The sequence below is a fragment of the Cervus canadensis genome, chromosome 1 (assembly GCF_019320065.1).
Source record: "Cervus canadensis isolate Bull #8, Minnesota chromosome 1, ASM1932006v1, whole genome shotgun sequence".
Taxonomy (NCBI): Eukaryota; Metazoa; Chordata; class Mammalia; order Artiodactyla; family Cervidae; genus Cervus; species Cervus canadensis.
In genome coordinates this window covers 36,749,105-36,777,066 of record NC_057386.1, presented here as the reverse complement: position 1 = coordinate 36,777,066, position 27,962 = coordinate 36,749,105, and the positions used below count along the sequence as shown (strand labels likewise).

The window sequence follows — 27,962 nt, the reverse complement described above, 5'->3', positions numbered from 1 at the left end:
TAAAAAGTATAAAAACCCCACAAATTAATGCTGATCATTTAAAAACAAAAGTGGAAGAGGAGCTTATTGGTCTATATAGTTGAAAAGGGCACTAGTATATGGGTTGCAGGCACAGCTGGGTCCAGGCAACTTAATTGTCAGGAATTGTCCAACAACAAGGTTCCTACTGAACAGTAGAGGGAACTACATTCAATATTATGTGATAAACCATAATGGAAAAGAATAGGCAAGGTTATATATACACACATATATATTTCAATCACTTTGCTGAATAGCAATTATTAATACAACAACATTGTAAATCAAATGTATTTCAATAAAATTTTTTAAAAGGTAGAATTAAACATTCATGACAAAAAAAAAATGGAGTTCTCTCTCTCTTTTTAACTTTTGGCTGCATGGCATGTGGAATGGCATGCAGATCTTAATTCCTTCTACCAGGGATCAGACCCACATCCTCCTGCATTGTAAGTGCAGAGTCTTAAACACTGGACTGCAGGAGAAGTCCGTGTCTCCATCTCTCTTGGTTTTACTTTTTTGTGGAGCCTCATACTCGGGTAGCTCCATCCCTGGGGCAAATGGTCAGTCTTCCAGGATGATGTTCTGCCATTTTAGCCACCTAAGAACTGGTCCTGCAGTAGTCCTGTTTGTTTCCCTGCTGTATCCCTACACCTAACTTGTGTGTTAAATGAAAGGTTACAGCGTGGGTTCTCATCGGCTTAGAGTTGCATGCCCACCTCTAACCCAGTTAGTGTGACCTGGGTCACATGGGTGGGGATAGTCCCCGCCCCCAACACATGCATTAACATGCCTTCATGCTAAGTTGCTACAGACGTCTGACTCTGCAACTCCATGGACTGTAGCCCCCCTAGGTTCCTCTGTCCTAGAGAGTCTCCAGGCAAGAATACTGGAGTAGGTTGTCATCTTCTTCTCCACGGGAACTTCTCAACCCAGGGATCCAACACTCTCTCTATCTCCTGTATTGGCAGGCAAGTTCTTTACCACTAGAACCACCTGGGAAGCCCATGGACTAACATGGGAGAAGGTACTGTTATCAGAAGAAAGGTTGCAGGCAAAACCCATATGTCCTCGGCATCCTTAGACTGCAGAGCCGTGCTTTTTCTCCAGGCCTACACTGAAGATGTGCGAGCCTGAAGGTGCTGAGTGTGCTAGCTCCCAAACGGCAGTCCCAGGACAGCGCTCAGGAGTGGAGGATAAGATTAGGGCTCTTCTCTGGGACGCTGGGCTTCTCGTAGCTGCATCAGATGGAGATGGGTGTCAGGGAAGGAGAACCAACATTGCCAAAGATGTCCAGAAGCCCAGGGTTGCTTCTGGGCCAGAACAATGGGCAATTCCAGGCATAAAACCCTTCCCATCTATCCCTGCCAACCCTAGCCAGGAGCCTCTGATCTAAGGTCTTGCTTGTTCCCTTGGGTTGGGGTGGTATGGAGACAGGGCTAGCTTGAGCCTCAGGACATCTCAGATGAGAGCCTTGTGCCTTATGTGAGGGTTATCCATAGAAGGGACTCGGGAGTCTCAGCTCCCAGTCTCATCACCTCCTCCCCCCAACGGGCTAACTCCCAAACCATCCTGTCTCCTCCACGTCCTTTCCACAGACCAGCCCCATCAGGTGGTGGGGGGTGGGGTGGAGTGCTCATAGAAAAAAGTTTGACTTCTGTGTTTTTCAGGTATTTTATTAAGAATAAGGCATATGACAGTCACCCCTAAAGCACAGGGCTCTATTTCTGTAGATGAGTGAATACTCTCTGAAAAGCATTGGATTAAAAAGCGCAGCCAACAGAGAACTTGGAGCCGGATCCGTCTGCCGTGCCTGTGGGGCTCCTGCCTGGTGTTTCTGAAGACTCGCAGGTCCCCTGCTCAAGGCTGGCCGCTCCTTAGAGGATGCTGGCTCCCCACCAAGAGGCGGTGCTGCTCCACACCCTCTTGGCCTCCTTCTGCTCCATCAGGGGGACCTCTAGTCTGCTGCTTGTTTTGGGGGAGGGCTACCCCATTTCAGCCCTGGACTGGTCCCCCAAATTGCAGGCCACTGTGAGCGGGGGGCAGGGGCACAAAGCCTCACGCTGTATTGCCCACAGGTCCCTGGCTGGCTTCCAGAATGGGGAGGGGTCCCCACCTGCAGCTCCTGACTGCAACTAGGGCCCCTGAGTGTCCATGTCAACACACCCCTCCCCCAGTGGGATTCGTGCAGCAAAGAGGGGAGAGTGGAGAGGCGGGGGGCAGGGGGGGGACAGGGAGAGGGAAGGCAATGTCCTTTCTAGTCACCCAAACTTTTCAGGGGCTCGAGGAGGGGGGTCTCTCCTTTGGTAGGGTGGGTCCCCCAGGCTAGGAGAGGGGGAGGGCCAGAAGCTGAGGGCAAGGCTGGGGAGTTCCCTGCCACTGAGGCCAAGGGCAGACCACTGACTCCCAGTCTTATTCATTTGATTTAGCGCCCTGAGGGTTCTGGAGGAGGAAAGCTTCTCATCTATTATTTCCAGGAGAGGGATGGGGAGGGGGCATTTCTGTTAAAATTGGAACCCTGTATTTGCTTTGGACCTTCCCCCAGCCTGCTGAGTGGAGGGGGGAGGGATGGTTGCGTTTCCTTTCCCAGGCACCCCCACACCTCAGCTGAGAGTCAGTGAGTCAGCCGCCCCAGCACTCCGGACCTTTCATGGGGGGCGGGGAGCCGGGATCTCCAAGTAGCTCAGGAACAAGAGTCATCTCTGATTGCTGGAAGGGGGACAACACGGGACGTGCTGATGCGTCACTTGGGGAGAGGCAGGCAGGCCACCAGCGAGGATGGTGGGGCAGGGGTGTTGTGGTGGCCCCCAGCCGGGCTCCTCGGGTACAGAGGGAGGGAGGAAGAGGGCTATTGCTATAGAGCCGGGGGAGGCCAGCTGGGTGGAGCTATGGCTTTTAGTGGGTGGGTGGGTGGATAGAGTACTTCACCATCTCTGTAGAAGAACTGACCTCACAAAGTCACCCAGTTCACCCCGAAAGTATGGTTGTGGAAGATGAGAGTTTGGGTGGGTGCCTCCAGAAAGACCCCCTTTCCCTCCTCCTTCCCAGGGTCATAGGCCCCTTCAAGTGAGCACAGCCCCGAGCAGAGAGAGAGAGGCCTCCTGGGACATGTTCTGAAAAGGCAGGCAGCGGGTCAAGGGTCAAGGGGTCGTGAGTCACCCACACCTGAGGGGAGACAGAGGGCAGAGGTACAACCACAGAGACTGGGGAGCGGAGAGGTGGGAGCAGGCAGAGCAAGGACCCTAGGCCACTCCCGCGGCCCTTTAGACTGGACAGCACTGTCCGTCCCCAGGGCGCCCCAGTGGCGGACACAGACCGGGCCTGCTTATTGCTCAGTGGTCTCAGCAGCCCTGAGCGGGGAGGGGGGCTGCACGTTTGTGTGCTCACCCGTGTCCTGCTCCCTCTAACGTATACAGTGGAAGGGGGTGTAATTGGGGATCTGTCCCCCTTTTCTTCATGGGGCCGTAATGGGAAAAGGGTTCATCGCCCCCTGGAGACCTCCCAGACCTCTGGGCGTCAAGCAGAAGTCTCAGCCCCAGGCAGAGGGTCAGGACCTGCTGGGATGGGGCATCGTGAGTGAGGTCAAGGCCTCTTCCTGCCCCATGTCCTCCCTTGGTGGCCCCTGGAAGACCTCACAGGCACTTCGGACTTGATGCACGACCAATAAAAGAGGGATGGCACGAGAAGACAGGGTTCTAGGGATTTGTCTTTCCAGGCTGGACTCAGGTGGGCGCCATGAATCGGGCTGGAGCTGGACTTCCCGCCTTTGGTTGTGAGGGGGAGCTGGGGAGAAACGCGCTAGGAGGTGGGGCAGTAGTCTTCCCGTCTGCCACTCCCCAACCTAGACAAAGGGCACTGAACACCGGCTGCTGTCAGGTCTGACAGGATGGGGGCAGTCCTGGCGAGGGTGAGGCTGGGCCTAACCTGCGTTCCCACCATCCCCCCACCCACAGCCCCCAGCACACTCAAACTTCTATCAACAGCTGCCACTTCCAAGAAGCAGGGCCCCTCTTCCTGCCTCTGGGTGCAACCAGCTAATTAGGAAGCTGGGCAAAATTAGCACCAATAAACAGGACTAGGGAAACTCCCAGGGCAGCCTTCAGGTTCCCAGCTACCTCCTGAAAACAGTTTCTAACCCACCCTTCCATCAGCCCGACTCTGGCGTGTCCTTGGAATCTACATACCCGGGAAGAACTGAGAATTGGAGACAGTTATCTGCCACCAAACCCATTCTGTAATCTTCTCTAAGGGTCTATGGGTGCTAATTTCTAGAAGTTCAAACTTCCGTAAGTCCATACTCCCCCCACCAGAGGCTGGGGGGGAGGCGTCTTCTAAAGTGTTCCGTGCTCACCTGTAAGGATCTATTAGCAGGTTGGGGGAGAGAGGGAATGTGGGGGAGAAGGTCCAGCCTCTAGCCCCCAGCCCGAACCGCCCCTCGGAGGCAGGCTGGGAAGGAAGGGCGGCCGTGCAGGTCTGGGGGAGGCCGCAGCGGGGAGCTGGAAGGCCTAAGGATGCTAAGGGCCACTCGGGTTCCTTTCCGTAGGCCAGCCCGGCCTCCCCGCTATGGCCAAACGATTGTCACTTTCCTGGGTCAGGGCGTGACTCCCGCCCCGTCCCCTCCCAGTGGCAGGGTGGGGACCAGATAAGGATCGGTACTGTGAGTCCTCTCCAAGGAAAAAAAAAGTGCCTTCGCTGGGCCCGGCGGAGGAGCTCCCCGGCGGGAGAGGAGAGCTCAAAGCTGCGGCGACAGCTCAAAGCCTCGGGAAATACAAAAGGCCGGGGCGGCTGGAACGCGCGGGGGAGCAGGGGCCGCCTCCGCCCGCTCCCTGCGGGAGGGACTGGCTCCCTCGGCCCCAGGGACCCGCCCCAACCCTATCCGCCCAGGCCCGAGCTGAGTCGAAACCCGGGCCAGCCTTTCCTGGCTCCCCGCCCGCTCGCCCGCCCCGCGCCTACTCCGGGTCCGCGGGCGCACTGGGTGGGCGGGGCGCGGCCGGAGAGCCGGCTTGGTCCGGGGGTTCCTGGGGAGGCGGCTGACGTGGGCTGCGGCCACCGGGCCGCTGGGGCCTCCGGGCGTAGAGGAAGAGCGCGGGGTCGGGCATGGCATCGAGGTCGTCCGGGACGCCGGCCGCACGCTCCCAGGCGGCCCAGTCCCGGCCGGGGCCCTTGGTGGCGGCCTCGGCTGCGGGCTGGCGGCGGGCCCGCTGTGCGCGCCGGCGGATCCGGGGCTCGGCGGTGGCGGCGGCGGTGCCGGGCCCCGGGCGCGGAGTCTGCAGTTTCTGGCGCGCCGCATGCAGCTGGCAGGAGAGGTAGGCGGCCGCCTCGGTGTGCTTCTGCAGCTCCGTGCTCAGCACGGTGGCTCGGTGGCTGCGGCGACGCAGCTCCTCCAGGAAGCGGCGCTCCTCCGCGCGCAGGCTGCAGCGCAGCGCCGACACCAGCGCCTCGCGCTGCGCCACCTCCCGCCGCAGCTCCGCGTTGGCCGCTGCTCGCTCGGCCAGCTGCGACTCCAACGCGCGGCACTTGCTCTCCAGCTCCCGGGACGCCAACTCTGGGCAGGGGAGAGGGAGGGGAGAGTGAGGGTCCCCGCCTGGCCGGACCTGCGCAGCTCACCAATCTTCAGAGCGAAGCCCCGCACCTCCCCGATTGCAGGTCCCGCAAGCTCGGGCTCACTCCTGCTCGCCTACCTTTTCCCCCCTCCCAGCTCTTGCCTCCTGCTTGGCCGAGCCTCTAAACTCTTCCGTCCAGCCCTTACGAGCAAACCCTTCCCAGACCAATTATTCACTCCACGACAATTTGTTGAGCCCTGACTCTGTGCGTCGTGTTGGGGATTGCGGATAGGGTGGATAATTCCTCACGAAGCTCTCAGTAAGCACAGTGGGAGATGTACGGTACATAATCACAAAAGAATGTGTAGGTGCATGTGTGACACCTGCCAACACCACGACTGTCACAGGAGACTGTGACCTAATCGGAGAAGGCTTCTCAGCAGAGAAATGACGAGGCTAGGATCTGACAGATGAATGGGAATTAAGTAGTGAACAGAGAAGAGAAGGATGCTTCCCACGGAAGGAAGAGCTTGTGTAAAAGCCCTGTGGCAGGAGAGACACACAGGAACAAGGGACTGAAAGAACTGGGAGTGTGAGCGGAAAAGGTGAATCTGTGCTGTGAACCTTGCTTCCTTCATAAAGAGAGCATTTATTACACGTTTTACTTGTTCATTGTTTGTCTTTGCCCACTGCACTCGGTTTCAAACCTGGATGTACACTGGAAACATCCAGAAAGCGTTGTTTAATTTATTTTGACCTTTGAAACTGTAGCTTGTGAGATTTTAGTTCCCTGACCAGGGATCCAGCCTGGGCCCTTGGCAGTGTGAGCGCAGAGTCCTAACCACTGGACCACCAGGGAATTCCCTAGAGAGTTTAAAAAAATAGTTTCCTGGGCCCTAACAAATTCAGACTGAATCAGACTCTCCCCGGGTTGGACCAGCACACTGGTGCTTCTTAAATCTTCCCTGGTGATTCTAATACACCCCCACGGTTGAGGACTCCTGCTCCCTGAATCATAAGCTCCATCTCAGCCAGGACTGTATCCCAAGACTGGCACATGTGAGTGAGTATGGGGATATCAGTAGCCGAAAGGTGACTAAGGGAAGGTAAAAAGTGACTCTAGAGGGGATAGGAGAATCCCCAAGTGATTTTCATAGAAAATGAGAACACAGAAAACTAGCTCTTAGGCCCAGTGAGAGAGAGGATAAAAACCAGGGCACTGCGGACTCTTCCCTGGTGGTCCAGTGGGTAAGACTCTTTTGCTCCTAATGCAGGGGGCCAGGGTTCGATCCCTGGTCATGGAACTAGATCCTGCATGCTGCAACTTAAAAAAAAAAAGTCTTGCATGCAACTAACACCCAGTGCTGCCAGATAATAATATTTATTTAAAAAAAAAAAAAAAAAAGCAACAACCCAAGGCACGGGGGTCCAGATGATCCCCAAAGCCGTTTCAGAGGAAGGACAGTAGGTACAGTAAAAGTTACTACTATGAGTGCATGCTCAGTCGTGTCTGACTCCTTGCGATCCCACGGACTGTAGTCTGCCAGGCTCCTCTGTCCATGGGATTTTCCAGGCAGGAATACTGGAGTGGGTTGTCATTTCCTTCTCCAGGGGATCTTCCCAACACAAGGATCAAACCTGTGTCTCTTGCGTCTCCTGAATTGGCAGGCAGATTCTTTACCCCGAGCCACCTGGGAGGCCCCCAAAGCTACTGTTTTCACACAACTGTTCTTTCCTGATATCCGGGAATGCACCTCCCCTTCCTCCAAGCACTAGGCACCAAGAGGTTGCCCACAACTGCCACTTATAGTGGGCAGAATTAGTTCAAGTTCATAAGTATTTAGATCTTTATGCATGAACATGCAGGTAATTTGTAGGGCTTCTAACATTTTACCTTAACCTTCCAGCCTTTCCTGTGCCTAACTCTTGGTCATGTAGCTTTTGATCTATAAGCAGCACATCCACATGGCAAAAAGTCCATTCTTAAAACCCTTCTGGTCAAAGAAATACTACTTTTGTGGTTCATTTTAAATCAAGCACTTACCGAGTCCCTCTCTATGTCAGGTAACGTGTTTGTACTGGAAGGCAATGGGTAACACCCAGTCCTAGTTCTCAGAGGTCATATTACCTGGGGATTAAGATCTGAACAATGCAATCCCTCCCATTTAAAAAAATTAATTGTGGCAAAAAACTAAATAGCTAAGTTTACCATCTTAACCATTTTTAACTGTGTGTTAAAAATGGTTAAGGATGTGTGTGCTTGGTCGGTCAGTCATGTCTGAATTCTTTGGGACCCCATGGACTGTAGCCCATCAGGTTTCTCTGTCCATGGGATTTTTCAGGCAAGAATACTGGGGTGGGTTGCCATTTCCTTTTCCATTTTTAGCTCTAAAGTACTATGAATATACTCACATTGTTGTGCAACAGATCTCTAGAATTTTTTCTTCTTGCAAAACTGAAACTCTACACTCACTGAATGCTATCTCCCCACACCTCTCCCCATTTTATGGATGAAGTGATAATCTATAAACAAACACTTTAGTGGAACCGCTACACTCGCAAGAAGTCCTGTTTCTATAAAATGAAGAATTTGCTAATGTGCACTTGTCTCTTTTCTCCACCTCTAGACTAAGTTCCTTGAAGTCAAAGACCTCCTATTGCCATCATGTTGAATCTTGACGAGTGTGCACACTGACCGTGAGAATCACTTGCACAAGGATGGGAAGACTGGGGAGGTGGGTCACAAAGGAATGAAGTCAGGCACGTGGACTTCCTGGAAACCATCTCCTTCCTGCTTTCATTTTCCCAATTTGGATGGAGACAGGGATACCAGGCATGTGTGTATGTACAGTGGTGCTGGCTGTTCACTGCACAAGGCCACCCAGCGGAGTGGGCATGTGAGGCTATCCCCAAGTCTCAGCTGGGCATGGAGAAGGCATGGGTCCTAAGTCGGGGGGAAATGGTGACCAGTTGTTCTCTTACCTTGCTGGTGTGACTGGGCCTCTCTCATCTCCAGGTCATGGGTCAGTTCTGGGGGCAGAGATAAGAAAAGGCCGTTGTGTGTTAGAAACAGAGAGAGAGAGTATGTGTGTGAGATTAAAAATCACAACCCAGTAAAAGTGGCAGTAAGGATGCTCAGAAACCATCGAAATCACCCCCATACCTATTTTAATGCAGCCCAGAGGGAAAGCAATGAAAGAGAGGTGTCAGAGGTACAACCTGAACCTGATCTGCCTGATTCTAAGTCCAGATATCTTTCCAATAGATCTTTCCAACTCTGTGTCCTGAATTTGGGGATTAGTTCAACCCTTGTGGGACGAAGGCTTGCTTTTGGGGCTGGTGGTGGTGGGAGTATTTGCCCCTTTCCAGAGGTGATGTACAAATATTTAACATGCCAACCAATCAGAGCCAGTCTGGGGGACACCTGTTGTCCAGGGCACAGACCTTTCAGTGTCTATTGGTGGGTCCGGGTAGGGTCCGACTTGGCATAGTCGGTAAAGAATCCTCCTGCAATGCAGGAGCCTTTAGTTCGATCCCTGAGTCTGGACGATCCCCTGGAGAAGGAAATGGCAACCTACTCCAGTGTTCTTGCCTGGTAAATCCCATGGACAGAGCAGCCTGGTGGGCTACAGTCCACGGGGTTGCAAAGAGTCAGACCCACCAATTCAAACAAAACAAACAGACATTTCTCACCTCCCACTGTGGTGATGGTTTGATTAGTCTGGGAAGGTTGGAGTGTCCTGGGTGGGCTGCCTGGGGACACTAAGAGGGGACTCAGGGTATTTACCAATAGGACACACGTGTTTCACTGGTTTCACAGCCAGTACTGCTGTGCCCTTGCTAAGTCCTGGTTTTGCCACATTCCGTGGGGGAGGGAGAGGAGCTTCAAGGAGGACAGAGCCACCTAGTGAAGCAAAGCCTGCGTGGCTGTCAGCCTGGTGCTGAGGGCAGCCAGGGGGCCCCCCAAGGGCACTAGTGCAGGAGCAGTCTCCTCCCCTGCCTGTCCCCAGTCTCCACCCCTTCGAGCCCAGCATGCCCCGCCCCTCAGCCTGCTGAGTCTGATTGTTTTTCCAGCCCACTCCCCATTCCACTACATCCCAACTCCATCAGGGCTCAAGGGCTGGGAGAGGGGCAGGAGGAAGCCCAGGAGGGGCAGCTGCCTGTGACGGAGGGCACCTCTCAGGCGCACCTGCGTGTACCTGCAGGGACGCTGTCTGTGCCCAAAGGGAGAAGGTGTGAAGGTGGGGGTGGGGGAAGGAAGCGGATCCCCGGGTCCACTGTCCGGCAGTACCAACAGAGGGAGACTCACCTTGTGGGCCCTCCGCCCGCCCCTCCTCGCTGCCCTCACCAGGCTCTTCTAGATACCAGGGGCTTTACCGGAGGTGCCTTCCCTGGGGAGGCCAGCTGTTTCCAGGAGACAGAAAGCCTGGAGGGCCTGGGCCTTTTGCTGTGACCAGAGCCTGACCCTCCCCCAGGGCTTCCCGGGGCTAACCTGGCCCCTCCTCCGAGGCCCTGGGATGTAAACCCCGGGGGGCGGGGGAGGGGCGACCCTGGACTAGGTCTGGGGAGTAGCCTAAGGGACTCTGGCTCTGTTACTAACTGCCTGTGGGCATGTTTCTCCATAGCCTTTAACCACCAGAGTTGGGGGAAGGGAGACAGAATCCCAGCTGGGCTCCACTCCCTCATCCATCAAACCTCCTTGCTCCTCTTCCAGCCAGAGTCCTGGTGGTTTAGATGAGTATGCATGAGGGCACCGGCTTCCCAGGCGGCTAGTGGTAAAGAACCCACCTGCCGATGCAGGGGATGCAAGAGACGCGGGTTCGATCCCTGGGTCTGGAAGATCACCTGGAGGAGGGCACAGCAACCCACTCTAGTATTCTTGCCTGGAGAATCCCATGGACAGAGAAGCCCGGTGGGCTACAGTGCATAAGGTCACAGAGAGTCGGACACGACTGAAGTGACTTAGCAGGCACGCACACTGTGAGGTCAGACACGCTGTGTGACCTCGGGCCAGTGACAACACCTCTCTGTGCCTCAGTCTTCTCACCTATGAAAGTGAAAGTGGTCATCACTCAGTCGTGTCTGACTCTTTGAGACCCCATGGACTGTAGCCCGCCAGGCTCCTCTGTCCATGGGATTCTGCAGGCAAGAATACTGGAGTGGGTTGCCATTTCCTTCTCCAGGGGATCTTCCTGACCGAGGGATCGAATCTGGGTCTCTGGCATTGCGGGAAGATTCTTTGCTAAGAGAAAAGAAATAAAGGACTCAGTCTAGCTGAGTCAGCTCTTATTATCATCCAAGCTACCTTCCCAACCAGAACACACCCACCTACCTCTCAAGCCCCTTTATTTTGAATTATCACCCCTTCTTGGGCAGGTTCTTCCCTAAGCCCTGCCCTCCTGGTTCCTATTCCAGCCCCTTCTCACTCTTATCCTTTTTCCACTCTCTGGATCCCTCTTTAATCTCTTTTTAAAAACATCTCCTTTGTCCTCTCTCCTCTCCTCCTCTCTCCTCCACCCCTTGGAGGGAAGGCCTTATTCAGTCATTTCAGCCCCAGGAGTGGCTGCTCCAGGCCAGCCCAGAGTTATTTTTATCTCCTTAATCAATAACCAAGAGGCTGCAGGCCCATACTTGTCTGAGAAGGAGGGTGGGGGCTGAGGGCCCTCTGTTCCTGCCTGTTACACTTTCTTACAGAGGATGAGATGGTTGAATGGCATCACGGATGTAATGGACATGAACTTGGGCAAACTCCGGGAGATGGTGAGGGAAGCCTGACATGCTGCTGTCCATGGGGTCGTGAAGAGTCGGACATGACTTGGTGACTGAACGACAGCAACCCATTTTCCTGGGATCCTGGCCTGTGTCCTGCGTGGAAGGACCCAGGTCTTCAGAATAATTATGAAGCAAAAAGAAATTAGAGAAAGAGCTATAGGGTCTTAGGGTTCACTCGTGTCAATATCCCTTTAATGTCATTACTACAGTAAAAAAGTGGCATCAGGCAGGAATGAGACGGTGTAGGGCATCCATGCCCCCAAGGGCTGGCCTCTGCTGCCTGCCAGGCTTTGGGGGAGATGACAAGAAGTCTGGCCTTGGCAGGTGGCAGCTGAACAGCAGTATATGGAGCTAGAGGGGACTGTGGTGGCTGAAAGTCAGGACTGGTGGCTTCTTGTGCCATAGAGTGAGAAGCCCAGTGGGTCACTCAAGCCCTTTGAGCCTCAGTTTCTTTCTGGGGAAGGAGGAGACTCCCATGAGTAGGGCAGGGAAGGGAGGTGGAAATCTGAGTATGCTGGGGAGAGGATGGGTGGAAAGGAGCAGAGGGGACTTCCCTGGTGGTCCAGTGGTTGAGACCTGGTGCTTCCACTGCAGGGGGCGAGGGTTCGATCCCTGGTCAGAGAACTAAGATCCCATAAGCTGCGTGGTGTGTCCAGAAAAAAAAGCCACAGATGCTTCACGACTGGGTGTGTGGCGCCCTAGGTTCTAATCCTGACTCTGATACATTGTGATTCTCACTCTCTGTCTCTGGGCTTCAGTTTACATATTTGTACAATGATGAGACTGGGATGTTCCAGCTGAGACACTGAATCACTGGCTCTAAAGCCTACACTTGAAGATGCAGGGTGAGCATCTGGGCCAGAGCCAAGCTTCTGAGAAGGCCACACAGCTGAGACTTGAGGTCCAAGAATAGAGGTCAGGCACGAGGTTTACATCATCCCTGTCGCCTCCCTCTGTCCTGCTTACAAATCCGATTGATTGCCAGGTCCCTCTGCATCCCACTGGTTCTCCCCTTTCCATCCCCCTTCATCTCTCCCCTGGACCTGTCACTAGTCCCCCTGCCTCCTTCTCCCACCAATTCATCTGCCATACAACTGCTGGATTGAGTTTCTTAATGTAGCATGAGTTTGCTCAAGAACCTTCAGGGGCTCCCTACTACCCAGGAGGACAGGCCAAACTTCTTAGCCATCCTGATATTGGTCAAGGTCTTCCATGTTCTGGCTCCAGCTATATATCCCACCAGCTTTAAGTAGAGGGTAATCCAGTCAAACAGAACTTTTCATGAGCTTTTGATTTCCTACCTTCTGGATGTTGCCATGCCGTTCCTTTGCAAAGCTTTCTCCATTCTCATTACCCCATAATATCTCAGCATGTCTAAATCTTACTCAGCTCTCAGGGATAGGAAGTGCTTAATCCTCGGGACAGTGTGGGATACTTGGCCTCCTCATCACTTACGCCTCAAGCTGAGCATGAACCTGCCTATGAACTGTCAGCCCTCTTTATTTTTTGTGTATCTCGTTTAATAAATTTATTTCTTGATCATGACACACAACACGTGGGATCTTAGTTTCCCAACTAGGGACCGAACCTGTGGCCGTTGTGGTGGAAGCATGAACTCTTAACCACTGAACCACCAGGGAAGTCCAAGACTGAGGGCTTCTTAGGGCTGGGAGGTGCTTGCACGTTCCGTGTGTCTCACTTCCCCAAGACTCAGTTTCTTCACCAAGAGAAAGGGGTGATGAACACGTGCCTGGCTTAGGGAGGCTGAGGGCGGACACCCCATCAGAGACGGTGCTGCGGCTGCTGACAGCCACCCCCCTCACCCCTCCAGGCCTCACCCGAGCAGCGCTTCTGCAGCCTCAGGATCTCCAGGTGCAGGTCTCGCAGCAGGGCCATCTGCTCTTTTTTCAGGAAGCTGATGTGGCGCTGCACGCTCTGGATCTGATGCTCCAGGGACACGGTATCCATGGCAACCCAGGCCTGGGCCCCACCTGGGGAGGATAACAAGGTGAACCCACATTTTCTGGGCCCATCCACCCTGTCCACCTTCAGATCCTTTCAATGATCTCCTTCAATCTGGGGTCCTGCTGTGGCAGGTAGATGATTCTGCCCCTGAAGTCAGGTCCCCTGAATTTACTCACTGAAACTTCCGAAGCAAGCGGGTGTGTTGGCAGGAAGTATCATTACTCCTGTTCAACAGATGAAGAACCAGAGGCTCAGAGGGAATGACTTTAGTTCCTTGCCCCCATGGAACTTTAGCCTCTTCTATATCTCAACAGAGCAGCAAAGTCAGTAAAGAGAGACAGAGATTTGGGTTCTAGTCTGCTTCTTAACCAGCTGTGTGACTTCAGGCAAGCCCTCCCCTTCTCTAGGCTCTTGGTTTTCTCTTGGGTAAAATTAGGGGATTGTGGAGAATCCTGAACCCTCTCCAGCTCTGCCATCCCTCAAGTTCAAGGGCAACCATCAGCTGGCAGGACTGATGGTTAGAGGGCTTACCAGGTGACTCAGTGGTAAAGAACCCATCTACTAATGCAGGAGATGCAGGAGATGCGGGTTCGATCCCTGAGTCAGGAAGATCCCCTGGAGGAGGAAATGGCAACCCACTCTAGTATCTTGCCTGGAAAATCCCATGGACAGAGGAGCCTGGTAGGCTACAGTCCATGGAGTTGCAAAGAGTTGGACATGACTGAGCGCCTGAGTACGTACTTGATGGTTACAGCACAACCCTCCTCCAATTCAATTGCGTTTCTTTGACTTAACCTCAACCCAGGGCTCTGGGCTCTTCTAGGTCAGAGGAGGACGGTCTGATGAATGTTTCACTCACACTGATTCTGTGGGCTAAAGGCAGGTAATAGAAGCCCTTTTCCCAAGGGGAGTGGGGGAGTGTGATAAGGAGACCCAAGGAGTAGATCCATGGTGGAAGCTCTGACACTCTGATGGGAGAGGAAGACTTACATCCCTGAATCCTAATGGTGACCTGGCTCTCCAGCACTCCCTCTTCTGACCCTGCCCCTTTCCCTGTGAGTCTCTTCTGTGATGACCAGCGTCTTGGGAAAGCATAGGCAGAGGGCAAAAACAGGAGGCAGAGGGCAGAAGCCCAGACCTCTGATGTCCAGGACTCAGAGCTCATGTCTCCTCTGCCAGGGACTCACAAAGCTTGTGGAGGCCTTTCCTCCACCTGCCCTAGGAATGCCTGGCCAGCAGAGAGGAAAAGCAGCTGATGGATTGCTCTGTTCAGCAACGGTTCCTTCATACCCAATTTCTGATAAGCCTCTGCAAATCCAGACTGTCACTGGCAGAAGCACAGCCAGCAGGACTGAGAATGAGAACCTCACATTCACAGGTTCCTCTCTCGGGGCCCCTTTTCCTTGTACCTCCAGGGCTTTCCTAATCCAACCAAGTGAGCTTTCATTTCAGCTGGGTGGGGGCGTTCTTTGGTCTGTGGGAATCACAGGTTACATTTACTGACCACTCTGCTATATTTAGGGAACGTCATGCACATTAATTTACTTCTGCCAACCACCCTTCAGTAGGTATCACCACCTCCGTTTCACAAAGAAGCAGACTCAGAATGGAAGTGACTTGTGCCAGTTTACATGGCCAGTAAGTGACAGCAGATCCGGTTCTCCAACCAAGTCTTTTGAATCCAAAGATGTTCCCCAGTATTTACACTGAAAACAGTCCTGGGTTTGAATCCTAGATCTTTCGGTTCCCTGCTGTGTATCTTTGGGCAAGAAAGTTAACCTTTCTCAACCTTGCTTTCCCTTTCTATAAGATGAGGCTACTCATAGTAACAGTCCTGGGATGACTGTGAGGGTTAAATGAAAATAGAAATTATAGAGCAGTTAGCAGAGGACCTGGCTCAATCAATGCTTCATCCCTTCTCCTCTCTGTCTAATGTATGAGGAGGTTAATCCCTGCCCACATTTGCTCATTTGCTCATCACTCATTCATTCAGTGATCTAATATTACCAACCACTGTGCTGGGTACAGGGACACAGTGATGAACAAAAGGATATTCCTCCTTTCTATTCTCATGGAGCTCACAGGGTGAAGAGGAGACAATCAAACAAACAAATAGGTGCATGCAACAAACAAATAATAAGGACTTCCCTGGTGGTCCAGTGTTTAAGAATCTGCCTTGCAATGGCAAGGATGCAGCTTTGATCCCTGGTTGGGGAACTTAAGATCCCACATGCCAAGGACCAACTAAGCCCACAGAGTCTGTGCACTGCAATGAAAGATCCCATATGATGCAGCTAAGTTCCTGCCTGCCACAAATAAGACCCAATTCAGCCAAATAAGTTAAAAATGACAACCTGTAAGAGCCATGAAAGAAACCTGCAGAGTAACGTGTAAGAATATAAAGTGGGACATAGTTTAAATTAGGAGTCAGGGAAGGTCTCCTTGTGGAAATGATTTTAGGCTGAGACCTTGTGGCAAGAAGGATTCCAAGATGGTCCCCAAGATTCCCAGCCCCTGGAAGACACACTCTCCTACCTTATCCCCCCTCCTTGGGTGTGGGTGGGGTTGTGAATATGACAGCTTTCACTCCTGTGATTAGGTTATATGGCAAAGGTGAAGGATTTTACAGATATCTCCAATCAGTTGACTTTGAGTTAAAAAAAATTCAGATTATTCTGGGTGAGGCAGGTTCAAAGGGCTCTTGCTGTAGGAAGAGATCTGAAGCCCGAGAGATATTTGGCTGCTGGCCTAGAAGCAGAAAAGGCTTCCCAGGTGGCTCAGAGGTAAAGAGTCCTACTGCCAATGCAGGTGATGCAAGAAACACAGGTTCAATCCCTGGGTGGGGAAGATCTGGAGTAGGAAGTGGCAACCCACTCCAGTATCATTGCCTGAAAAATTCCATGGACAGAGGAGTCCATGGGGTCACAAAGAGTCGGACACGACTGAGTGACTGAGCAGGCATGCACACTAGAAAGGGAAAAAGTGCCCAGTTGTGAGACAGCCTGTGGAGGAAGCTACAGCAGGACCTGAGCGAGGCTTCTAGTTGCTGAGGATGGTCCCTGATTGACAGCAAGAAAACAGGGACTCCAGTCCTACAGCTGCAAAGAAGCAAATTCTGCCAAGAACCGATGCGATCTTGGAAGCAGATCTTTTGCTAGACGAGTCTTCAGAGAAGGATGCAGGCCCACCTGGATTTCAGGCTTGGGAGACCCTGAGTGGGCCCCAAGTAGAATGTGCCAGACTTCCCATCCTTGGAAACTGTGAGATAATAAATTGATGCAGCAATAGAACACTGACACAAACTTGGAGGGGGAGGAGGAGTTAGAAGGGTAAAGGGAAGAGCATCTCAAACAGGGAACAGCATCTGTGGAGCCCAGAGGTAGAATAATCCTGATAGCTTACATTTATTGAGTGCCTATTATATGCCAAGCTTTTTTTTTTTTAAAGTTGACTTATTTATTTGGCTGTGCTGGGTCGGTTGTGGCATGCGGGATCTTGAGTTGAGGCATGAGAACTCAGTTGCAACATGTGGGATCTAGTTCCTTGACCAGGGATTGAACCCAGTCCCCCTGCATTGGGAATAAGGAGTCTTAGCCACTGGACCACATTGGAGAAGTCCCCAAGCTTTGTGTTTAAGTGTTTTATGTGGTCTTGAGGAATGGAGACATGGCTACTGGTGGTGAAATTTGAAGTGTAAAGTATTAGGGGAGAGTCACAGGAAGTGAGGTTTAGCAAGTGAAAGATCTCCCAAGGACTTTAAACTATGTTAAGAGTTGTGGATTAATGCTAAGTGAATTGGGAATTTACTAAAGGACTTTAAGCAAGAGATGAACATGATATGATTTGTGTTTTTAAAAGACCATTGACTATCATGGAGAGCAGATTAGAGGGGGCAGAACAAACAGACTCGAGGAGGTCAGCTGGGAAATGGAGCGGTTGCCAAGGTGAGAGATGATACAGGCTTGGACCTGATGATGGAGGTGAAGGTGGAAAGGTCCAGGTGTATTCTAGGGGGTAGAACTGGTAGGATGAGGGAATGGACTGGATTAGATCATGCTCATGGGGAAAGGGACGTCTAGGATGTCTCCCAGCTTTCCAGTCTGGGAAACTCAAGTATGAAGACACATTTACTGGATCTTTCCTCATTTCTTCATCTTTCCCACTGGACCTTTTCTATAATCACTCCCTCCATGATCTCATTCAATCCCATGGCTGTAAATGCTATTGGATAGGCCAAAGAGGTGGTTCAGGTTTTTCCATAACATCTTACTAAAAATCAAAATGAACTGAATGAAAAAAAAGAACAAAAAAATCCGAATGAAATATTACGGCCAACCCAATATTTATATGCTGACCCCTAAATTAAATCTCTTAATACTACCACTTGGGTGTCTAATACGTCCCTCAGACTTAACTCCCAATACTCTCAAGACCATTCCTCAAGTCTCAATACTGAACTCTTATGATTCCTCCTCCAAGTCTGCTCTGACCAGGTGTTTGCCATCTTGATAGAGGGAACTCAGTTGGTCAGATCAAAAACCTAGGAGTCATCTTTGATTCCTTTCTTATATTTTACAGCCAACTTGTTTGCAAATCTTATTGTCTCTACCTTCAAAAAAAAAAAAAAAAGCCTAAGGACTTCCCTTGTGGTCCAGTGGCTAGCCTCCATGCTCCCAATGCAGGGGTCCAGGTTTGGTCAGGAAGCTAGATCCCATATGCCCCAACCAAAAGTTTGCAAGCTGCAACTAAGACCTGGGGCAGTCAAATAAACAAATACATTTGTTGTTATTTGAGGCTTCCCAGGTGGCTCAGTGGGTAAATAACCCACCTGCAATGCAAGAGACACAAGAGATGCGGGTTAGATCCCTGGGTTGGGAAGATTCCCTGGAGAAGGGCATGGCAACCCACTCTAGTATTCTTGCCTGGAGAATCCCATGAACAGAGGAGCCTGGCAGGCTACAGTCCATGGGGTCACAAGGAGTTGGACATGATTGAAGTGACAGAGCACTGTTCATTCCCTAAGTTGTGTCTGCCTCTTTGTGACCCCACGGACCACAGCACGTCAGGCTCCCCTGTCCTTCACTATCTCCTGAAGTTTGCTCGGATTCACGTCCATTGAGTGGGTGATGCTATCTAACCATCTCATCCTCTGCTGCCCTCTTCTCCTTTTGCCTTCAGTCTCTCCCAGCATTTAAAGTCTTTTCCATATATACACACATACGGGCTTCCCTGGTGGCTCAGACGGTAAAGAATCTGCCTGAAATGCAGGAAACCCAGGTTTGATCCCTGAGTCAGGAAGATCCCCTGGAGAAGGGAATTGACAACCCACTCCGGTATTCTTGCCTAGAGAATTCCATGGACAGGAGTCTGGCGGGCTACAGTCCATGGGGTTGCCGAGAGTTGGACATGACTGTGTGACTCACACACACACACACTCCATACATACAAATAAATACCTACACACATATTTAAAAAAAAATCCTAAATCCAGTCAAGTCTCATTGTCTCCATTGTTGTCACCCTAGTCCCAGTCCCTGCCATCCCTCTGGTGAAAGTCGCTCAGTCATGTCCAACTCTGTGACCCCATGGAATTCCATGGAATTCTCCAGGCCAGAATACTGGGATGGGTAGCCGTTCCCTCCTCCAGGGGATCTTCCCAACCCAGGGATCAAACCCAGGTCTCCTGCACTGCAGGCAGATTCCCTACCACCTGAGGCACCAGGGAAGCCCAAGAATACTGGAGTGGGTAGCCTATCCCTTCTCCAGGGGATCTTCCTGACCCGGGAATTGAACCGGGGTCTCCTGCATTGCAGGCAGATTCTTTACCAGCTGAGGAACCAGAGAATCCCGCCATCCCTCTGGTATATCCCTGCAATGGCCTCCTTCAGCAAATCTAACATCTCTCTGCCCTCAACCAAAGCCCTCCCATCTCACTTAAAACCAAACCCAAAGTTCTTCTGAAAGCCAATCGCCCCTGGCTCTGTCTGCCCTCATCTGTACTGTTCCTGCTGGCTCCACCCCAGTCACTTTGGCTTCCTTCCTTTTTATCCAACTTGCCCAGGACACTCTAGCCTCAGGGACTTTGTCAGTGCTATTCCCTCTTCCAGAAATGTACTTCTCCAGGATATCCTCAGGGCACATTCCTTCCCTGCATTCAGGACTCTAGTTCAGGGCCCTTTTCTGATTTGTTGCTGTTTAGTTGTTCAGTCACGTTGGACTCTTTTTGACCTCATGGGCTGTAGCCCGACAGGCTCCTCTGTCCATGGGATTTCCCAGGCAAGAGTACTGGAAGGGGTTGCCATTTCCTTCTCCAAAAGATCTTCCTGGCACAGGGATTGAACTCTGGTCTCCTGCATTGGCTGCTGAGCCACATCTCTGATTACCTGAGTTAAAACAGAACTGTAAGGCAGGACTTCCCTGGTGGTTCAGTGGTTAAGACTCTGAGCGTCCACTGCAGTGGGTGTGGGTTCGATTGCTGATTAGGGAACTAGGATCTCTCATAGGGAGTGACATAGTCAAAAAAAAAGGAAAATAAAATGATATAGCATTTATATATATAATAGAACCATTGGGAAATCTCTGGCAGTCCAGTGGTTAGGACTCCACACTTGCACTGCTAGGGTCCAAGTTTGATCCCTGATGGGGGAACTAAGACCCCACAAGCTGTGGGTTGAGGCCCAAACAAACAAACACAACCTGCTGTCACTCTCCATTCCCTATTTTTTTTTCTCATGAACTTACCATCACAAGAATATATCACATTTTTGCTTATTATCTGTTTCCCTGGCCAGATCGTTGGCACTGTAAGATGAAGGACTCCATTTTGTTTCTTCCTGTTCCCTAGTACCTGGCATTGGAGAAGGCAATGGCACCCCACTCCAGTACTCTTGCCTGGAAGATCCCATGGATGGAGGAGCCTGGCAGGCTGCAGTCCATGGGGTCGCTAAGAGTTGGACATGACTGAGCGACTTCACTTTTACTTTTCACTTTCATGCATTGGAGAAGGAAATGGCAACCCACTCCAGTGTTCTTGCCTTGGAGAATCCCAGGAACCGGGGAGCCTGGTGGGCTGCCATCTATGGGGTCGCACAGAGTTGGACACGACTGAAGCGACTTAGCAGCAGCAGCAGCAGTACCTGGCATGGACTCTGGCAAATAGGAGCTACTTAGTAAGTATGCATAGAATCCATGAGTGAGTGAATTTGTGGAGCTGGGACAGACTGATAGAGAAGCAGATTTACAGAAAAGGTAGATTTCAGCCTGAGACATGTTAGATTTGACATGCTCAGGAGACCTTAAACAAGGAGAAATAGATGTCAAGTAGATAGTCAGTAATCTGGTGCATAACTGGTAAGAAAAAGGTGAACTATGCCTGTGCTATTGTATATCTATGTTGTGATGTGTGTGCCTGTGTGTCTGTACATATACCTGAACCTGCATGCATGCCTCTAGGAGTGCATGCATGTGTGCATGTGTGTGTGTGTGTGTGTTTGAGGGGGTTCCTGCTTTTCTTGCATCTGTCTGTCTACTGTCATGCACCTGGAAGATGAAGGCGTGGGGACCTATGCTTAGGATGAAGAGAGAAAAATGTCTGTTCCTGCTGCTGAAATGCAAACATTTCTGAAGGGTAAAGCCCTCTCCACATAGCCCTGGAGACCAGACCTTGGCCATGGTGAGAGACTGAACCAGCCAGCAGTTTCTGTGTCTTCCCAGAAGGACTTGAGTGTTTGCTTCCAACCAGGCAGGCTGTTCTTCTCAGGGCAGATATTTGGGTCACAAACGATCTTGGCAAATATTCTTTCTTATAGTTTAGTTTGTTTGGGAGAGGGCAGGGGATGGGGTGAGGAAGGAGGAACCAGGGACAACAAAGATTGCTGTGTCGCTGGGGAAGCACAGGCGTTTCAGAAGGCCCAAGCCAGGAAAATGTCAGATGTTTGCAAAGACACGCAGTGCTGGAAGCTCCAGGTTTCAGAAGACGGTTTTGCCTGAGGAGTTGGTCCAGGCCAGTGGACCAAGGGTTAGATTTCTCAATGCTGTCTTCTCCTGACACCCAGCCTGAGATGCTCAAACTCACAGATTAAAGTGCTTGGTGAGAAGGGTCCCTGGCCTCTGTCCACTGTCCTGACCGGTTCAGGGCCTGCATGGTTTCTGCTGCCCACCTTCTCCTAGTGCGCCTAGTTCTTTCTTTGAATTTTCTAGTTTGATTAAAAAAAAAAAAAAAAAAGTTCATTTTTGAGAATTGTCATCAAGAATAAAAAAGGATCTGTAATACAAGCTTCATCTTTTATAGAGTTAATTCCAAGTAGTATATTAAGGAAAATTGTTTTTTTGGCCACATCATGTAGGATGCAGGACCTTAGTTCCCTGACCAGGGATTGAACCCGCATCCCCTGCACTGGAAGCATGGAGTCTTAACCACTAGGCTGTCAAAAAAGTGAAAGTGTTAGTTGCTCAGTTGTGTCCAACTCTTTGCAACCCCAAGGACTGTAGCCTGCCAGGCTCCTCTGTCCATGGAATTCTCCTGGCAAGAATCTGGAGTGGGTTGTCATTCCCTTCTCCAGGAGATCTTCACAACCCAGGAATCGAACCCAAGGTCTCCTTGCAGGCAGATTCTTTACCATCTGAGCCACCAGATTCCAAGTATTTTTGACATGCTTCTCTGTTTGAAAGTTACAAGTATTTTTCCCTCTTGGTGAAGTTGGTGGGAGAAATCTCTCAGGTCCCCAACCATCAACAAAGTGTCAGGCCCAGGAACTCTGTGACCTTGGCACAATTCTAACTTTCTAAGGCCAGGTCTCCTGATCTCTGAAAATGAGTTCATTTCCTGCTTACCTTTGTGGAGCTTATGGGTACACCTTCCTTTAGCTATCTGCCTACCACAGACTGGACAAGGAAGAAACTGTAGTTCTCTCTCCTCTCCAGTTCTTAGAGCTTGTTGAATGGCAAGAACCACAGAAAGTACAGAATCATAGCACTCAGGGCTCAAAGAATCATCTCAAACAGTGTTTTTCAAATTTTGCTCATAGAACCTGAGTTCTGTAAAGGGATCTCAGATGTTGCCAAGAGGTTTGGGGGCAAAAGACAGGACTGGAGGCTTTGCTGTATTTATTCCTCTTTATATAATGGGCTTGTGCATATAAATTCATTGGAGACAGGGCTTCCGCTAACCAAAAGTTTGAAGACCACTTATACAGCCCAATTTTTCCTTGAGTAGCTGACTTCCTCCTTTCCTTAGACCTCCTTCCCTTGGTCTCTGCTGCCCCCATCTCTCCCTCAGGCAGACACCATGGCTGGGAAATGAAGCAGAATTGAAGCCTCTTGCTTTCTGCTTACATGGAGTTTGTATTGTCTGCCACGTTGCAGCCCCTGACTGTTTCTCTTGCCCCAGTTTCAATTTCATACTTGGGGTTTCTTTTCTCTTTAGGACTGAAAATATTCATTGAGTCAACACATAACCTTGCACTGTTCTGAACACTCCAATACCCATATTTTGTTCAGATTCTTTAAGTATGCATTCTTGTTTCGTGTTAGTTGCTAGTCATGGGCAACTCTCTGCGAACCCATGGATTGTAGCCCGCCAGGCTCCTCTGTCCATAGGATTCTCCAGGCAAGCATACTGGAGTGGGTTGCCATTCCCTTCTCCAGGGGATCTTTCCAACTGAGAAGAATGTTAAACTATGTTTATCATTCTTATAGTCCGGGCAGGTATATTAGATAAGATAGGCATGGTAATGTATGGATAAATAAATGAATTAGTATGTTCTTTATTTTTCTTGGCCATCATTCCTCTTCACTACCTAACTCTCAGGTTTGGAGTAGGAGGGAGAGCAGGAACTCAAGAAATCTTCCTCAGACATGGATGCACAGGTAACAATATTTATTATAATAATCATCAGGGGAATTCCCTGGTGTCCAGCGTTTAGGACTCTGAGTTTCCACTGAAAAGGGCCTGGGTTTGCTCTCCAGTCGGGGAACCATGCAAGCCATGTGGCTAAGTTTAAAAAAAAAATCAGTGCATAGGTAATAATACCTATATAATAATGAAAAATGGGCGACACTGCTCTTATTTTATTTTATGAATATTAACTTATTTATCATCTTTTCTTTTTTCTTTTGGCTGTACCCGCCGGCTTGCAGGATCTTAGTTCCCTGACCAGGGATTGAACCCAGGCCCTCAGCAGTGACAGGACTGAGTCCTAACCCCTAGACCACAAAGGAACTCCCTAACTCACTGATCTTTACAGCAACCCTGCATTGAAGGCTTTATTAGTATATCCCCTCCATAGATGAGGAAGCAGAGGCTCAGAGAAGTTAAGCAGTTTGCTCAAAATATACAACTACAGTGCCTGGTAACTGGGAGCACCCCACTGGGAGTTCACCCTGGCATTGAAGACCCTTCACAATCTAAACACAGTCCACATTTGCAGTTTGAACACTTCTTTCAGATTCTACCTCTTACTGCTAGTCATGGACATCCCCTCACTATCCCCCACCCTGTTGCTGCCTCCTGAAACCTGACCCATCCTTCAGGGCCCTGATCAAATGCTACCTTCCCCATGGAGCCTTTCCTGGCCCACCACACCAGGCTGGCTCTCCTTCCTTATGTTCCCGGGTATTTTGCCTTGTATCACATTTCACTGTGTGTGTGTGTGTGTGTGTGTGCGCTCCTATGCATGTGCAAACCTGACTTCTGCTCTAAGCCATAAGCTTCCTGAGGACAGGGCTTCACCAAGCCAAGGCAGTACACGTATTAAAAAATAATTACTCCCCCTCCCCCCAAGTCCTTGGCTCTCCTGGGGACTTGCCTTGGGAACAGAAAGTCAGCCCTTGACAAATGTCTGGGACTCTATGCAGGGTGGGGGTCACTTGGCCAGTTGTGGAGCCACAGTTCCGGGGTGGAGGTCCTGTGGTCGTCCCCACTCCGGGGCCCCTCCTCCCCCCCAGACCTCTAGGCTATGGCTCCTCTCTCCTCTGAAGATCCCTGGAGCCCCGACCTCGGTGGAGCTGAAGATCCAGGGACACGGGGAGTGGGATGCCTGGGGAAACTGGAGCCCCCACCCCCTCGGTCTTACTGTTCTGCCCTGCTTATGCCTCGCATATGACTCCCAGCGAAGGCAGTGGGGGGATGTGGAGACTAAGGAGGACGGGGAAGAGAGGTACCCAGGGAGGACAGGGAAAGGCAGGCGAAAAGAAAGATGTGTGCGGTGGCAGAGGGCAGGAGGTGGCGGGGGCTCCCCCTCCGCCGCTGTGGACTCCTCGCCAGGGCCAGGAAGGGTCGGAGTCTGGGCGGCGGAGGACAACTTCTGCCAGCAGCCCGCGGGGTCCTGTCCGCCTCCCGCGCTGCGGTACGCAGCCCCGCGCCCGCCCTCCCGGGGGAGCAGGAGCCCGGGTCGTGCGGTTCCCCACCCGGGCGCCCACGCCCCACGCCCACCGGCCTCCTCACCTTCGGGACCTGAGGGAGCGACGGGCCAGCGGGGCCCTGAGTCCGGGCCAGGCTGTGTGGGGGGAGGCGCTCTTCTTCCCCGCGCTAGCTGCGCCCGGGGTTCCGCAGCGCCCGCCCGAGCTGTGGCGCCATCAGCTGCTGCGAGGCCGCCGGGCGATCGGGCCCGGGCTCCGGGGGGCTCCCGGGCGCCGAGTGCGCGGGGCGGGGAGGGGGGGTCCGGGGCGGGCTCCAGGCGTAAACACCCAGCAACGTGACCGGAACTGGCGAACGAGCAGTAGGGGGGAAGGCGGGGGGCGGGAGAGATACGGGGGGAGGGGAGGGACCTGGTACTGGCGGGGAGGGGCCGTGGGCGGGGCGGGGGGAGGGGAGGAAGCCTGAGCGCGGCCGGGGGAGGGGGAATCCCGGGAGTCCCGGGAGCCCCGGGAGCCAGGCCTGAGGACCCCGGCGGGCTGCCGAACTCTCGGAGCCGCCTTTGACTGAAGCTGGAAGGGAAACCCCGGGAACCCGCCGGCCACTTGCAGAGCAAGGGCGCGGCGGGCGTATCAGCACCGTGGACAGCGCCCAGGCCGGCAGGCCGCGATCCGCTCCGCCCCTCTGCCCACCCGCTGGCGTAGAAACCTGAGACAGTTTCCCACCCCACCCCTCCCCCGCGCCCAGTCCAGGGAAGGGTTGGGATTGGGGAGTGCGAACTGACCAAGGGTCAAAACTTCTACCCTGTGCTTCAGATCGCTCACTAGCTGTGTGACCTTGGGTGAGTCACATCACTTCTCTGGGCCTCAGTTGATGAGACATCCTCTTTGCCTCTATTTGCGGGTCCCAAGAGCCAAGAGAGAGGATCCCTTTGAAACCCTAGAGTCCAGAAGATTGGAGTTGATCCGTTCTCACTATGCCTTGGGAGGCTTCTGGATGGCTTGGCTTCTGTTTCTCGTCTGCCAATACCTTCCTCCTTCCAGGGCCCCAGCCTCCTCATCTGTAATATGGGATGATGATGGTCTATGCAGCTCATAAGATCTTTGGGTTGTCGTGAGGATTAAATAAGTTAATACACGTTAAGTGCCTGAAACAGTGCTGAGTGCTCATTAGGCATTTGTTCTCATGATGGCAAGAGACCAGGTGGCATGAGTGAGCAGCAGGTGGTTCAGAACTGTCTCTGGGTAAGTCATTTCCATCCCTGCCTGAAGGGACTGGAGGAAGGGACTGAGGGGCTTCAGACTAAAGGGCTGATCTGGCTTTTCCCACTCTGTTGCCAGCCAAGAACTTTCCTCCTTACCCTCCTGGGCCAAATGTCCAGAGAAATCTTCTGCCTTTGTCTCTGGAATTGTGGGACCTTTGCATGAGGGCCTTGGGGCAGGTTCCAACAAATCATTGGCCTCAAGGTCATCCTGTCTTTTCTCTATGGATCTCTTTGCTCCATCTCCTTCCTGGTCAACTTTTTTTTTTTTGTCCACGTTAAAACTTAGAAAAAAATTATTTTCTAAACTTTTTATTTTGTATTGGGATAAAGCCAATTAATAATGCTGTGATAGTTTCAAGTGAATAGCAAAGGGACTCAGCCATACATATACACGTATCCATCCTCCCTCAAAGTCCCCCCTCCCTAGTCAACTTTTAAACCTTAACTGGACTTGGGTGTCAGTAGATGAAAGTTTTAGCTGCTCTTGGCAGCAGTGATTGAAGAAATCACCCTCTTAGTTGGCTTGACAGGCAGTGGTGTTCAAAGAAAGAAAGAAAGAAAGAAAGAAAGTGAAGTCGCTCAGTCGTGTCTAACTCTTTGCAGTCCCATGGACTATAGCCTACCAGGCTCCTCCGTCGATGGGGTTTTCCAGGCAAGAATACTGGAGTGGGTTGCCATTTCCTTCTCCAGGAGATCTTCCTGACCCAGGGATTGAACCCAGGTCTTCCGCATTGTAGTCAGATGCTTTATCATCTGAGTGTTCAAAGGCATCTCAAATCCCACTGTGGGAACTCTAGCCTCCGGCTGTGCTGTGGGTAGACCCTCTTCAACTCTTCTCCTTTGAGGAAACCCTTAGGAGAGGAGCAGAAAGGCCAGCCCAGTCCTGCTTCTTCATCTCTTGATATCCCTCCTGGGGCAGCATTCCTGTGCCATGTATTGTGTGCGTGTGTGTGTGTGTGTGTGTATGTGTGTCTCCAGCAGGGCTATGGGTCTGCTAACCCAGTGATTTATCAGTTCTGATGAACTAATTGAGATATTGCTAAGAAGGATGAAAGGTACATTTTATATCCCAAAAACTTGGGCTCTGGTCTGAGCTCTGTTGCTTATTAGTTGGGTAATTCTGGGCAAGTCTTAACCTCTCTAAGCTCTGGTTCCTCTTTCAAATATAAAAAAAGGAAAAGCAACGTCTACTTTGCCAACAGGATCATGGTGGGGGGCAATATTATGAGGTGAGAGTGAAAGGGTTTTGTAATGTTAATGTGTGTGCAGATGGAATTGTTATAACTGGACACCAAATGGTCTTCTCTTTGATCAGTATCAAGATGGATCCTGGGACTCTGGTTTTTTACCAGCTGGAGGAAACTGCTCCAGATGCCTGTCTGAGGGGTGGCCCTGCCTGGTCATGGGTTGGGGGCCTCCAGCTTTGACACAGTAAGTGCTTCTGGCAGAGTCCTGCCCTGGGCCAAGCTCCAAGCTGGGCCTCTAGGGCTGTCCATAGGACACTTGCAACATCTTTGGCTGGAAAAAGATCCACGTGTGAGACAACAAAAGATGTGCACAAAAGCATCAAAGGAATAACTGAAGATGATGAACCAGCAGAGTTAGGGCTTGGACTTGACACCAAGGAGACTTAGGGGTTCCTCCTGGGAGGAGGTTAGCAATCAGTCAGTCAGCACACAGAGTAAAATAATATTGAGCAAAGCAGACTGCATGGCCCTGTATCTGATGTCATGGGGACACTTAGAGATATATGATGACATACTTAGAGATGATGATGTTGCAAATGATGATGTTGATAATAACAAGATTTATTAAGCATATTCTATATGCTATGTCATCTACTAAATACTTAAAAAAATCTTATTTCTATTTTCAAAATTAAACTTGTAACCAAGTCAAAGAAAACTAAATGTATAAAAACTGAATCTCTGGCCTCAGAAGTTTTGAGTTGAGGACTTTACCCACATAATCTCTCTCTCAGAGAAGACTTCCCTGGTAGTACAGTGGATAAAAATACACCTGCCAATGCAGGGGACACGGTCCCTGG

The 27,962-nt window shown here is 51.4% G+C and overlaps 1 protein-coding gene across 1 annotated transcript; it reads right to left on the bottom strand.

The window, feature by feature from the left end:
• Positions 1-1,678: 1,678 nt before the first annotated feature.
• CCDC92B (coiled-coil domain containing 92B) lies at positions 1,679-25,018 on the bottom strand. Its single transcript, XM_043478017.1, has 4 exons — positions 24,742-25,018; positions 13,172-13,324; positions 8,544-8,591; positions 1,679-5,563 (listed from the first exon to the last, which is right to left on the bottom strand). Exons 2-4 carry the CDS (start codon positions 13,299-13,301, stop codon positions 4,968-4,970), a joined length of 774 nt encoding a protein of 257 aa, XP_043333952.1. The 5' UTR covers positions 13,302-13,324; positions 24,742-25,018; the 3' UTR covers positions 1,679-4,967.
• Positions 25,019-27,962: the final 2,944 nt, after the last annotated feature.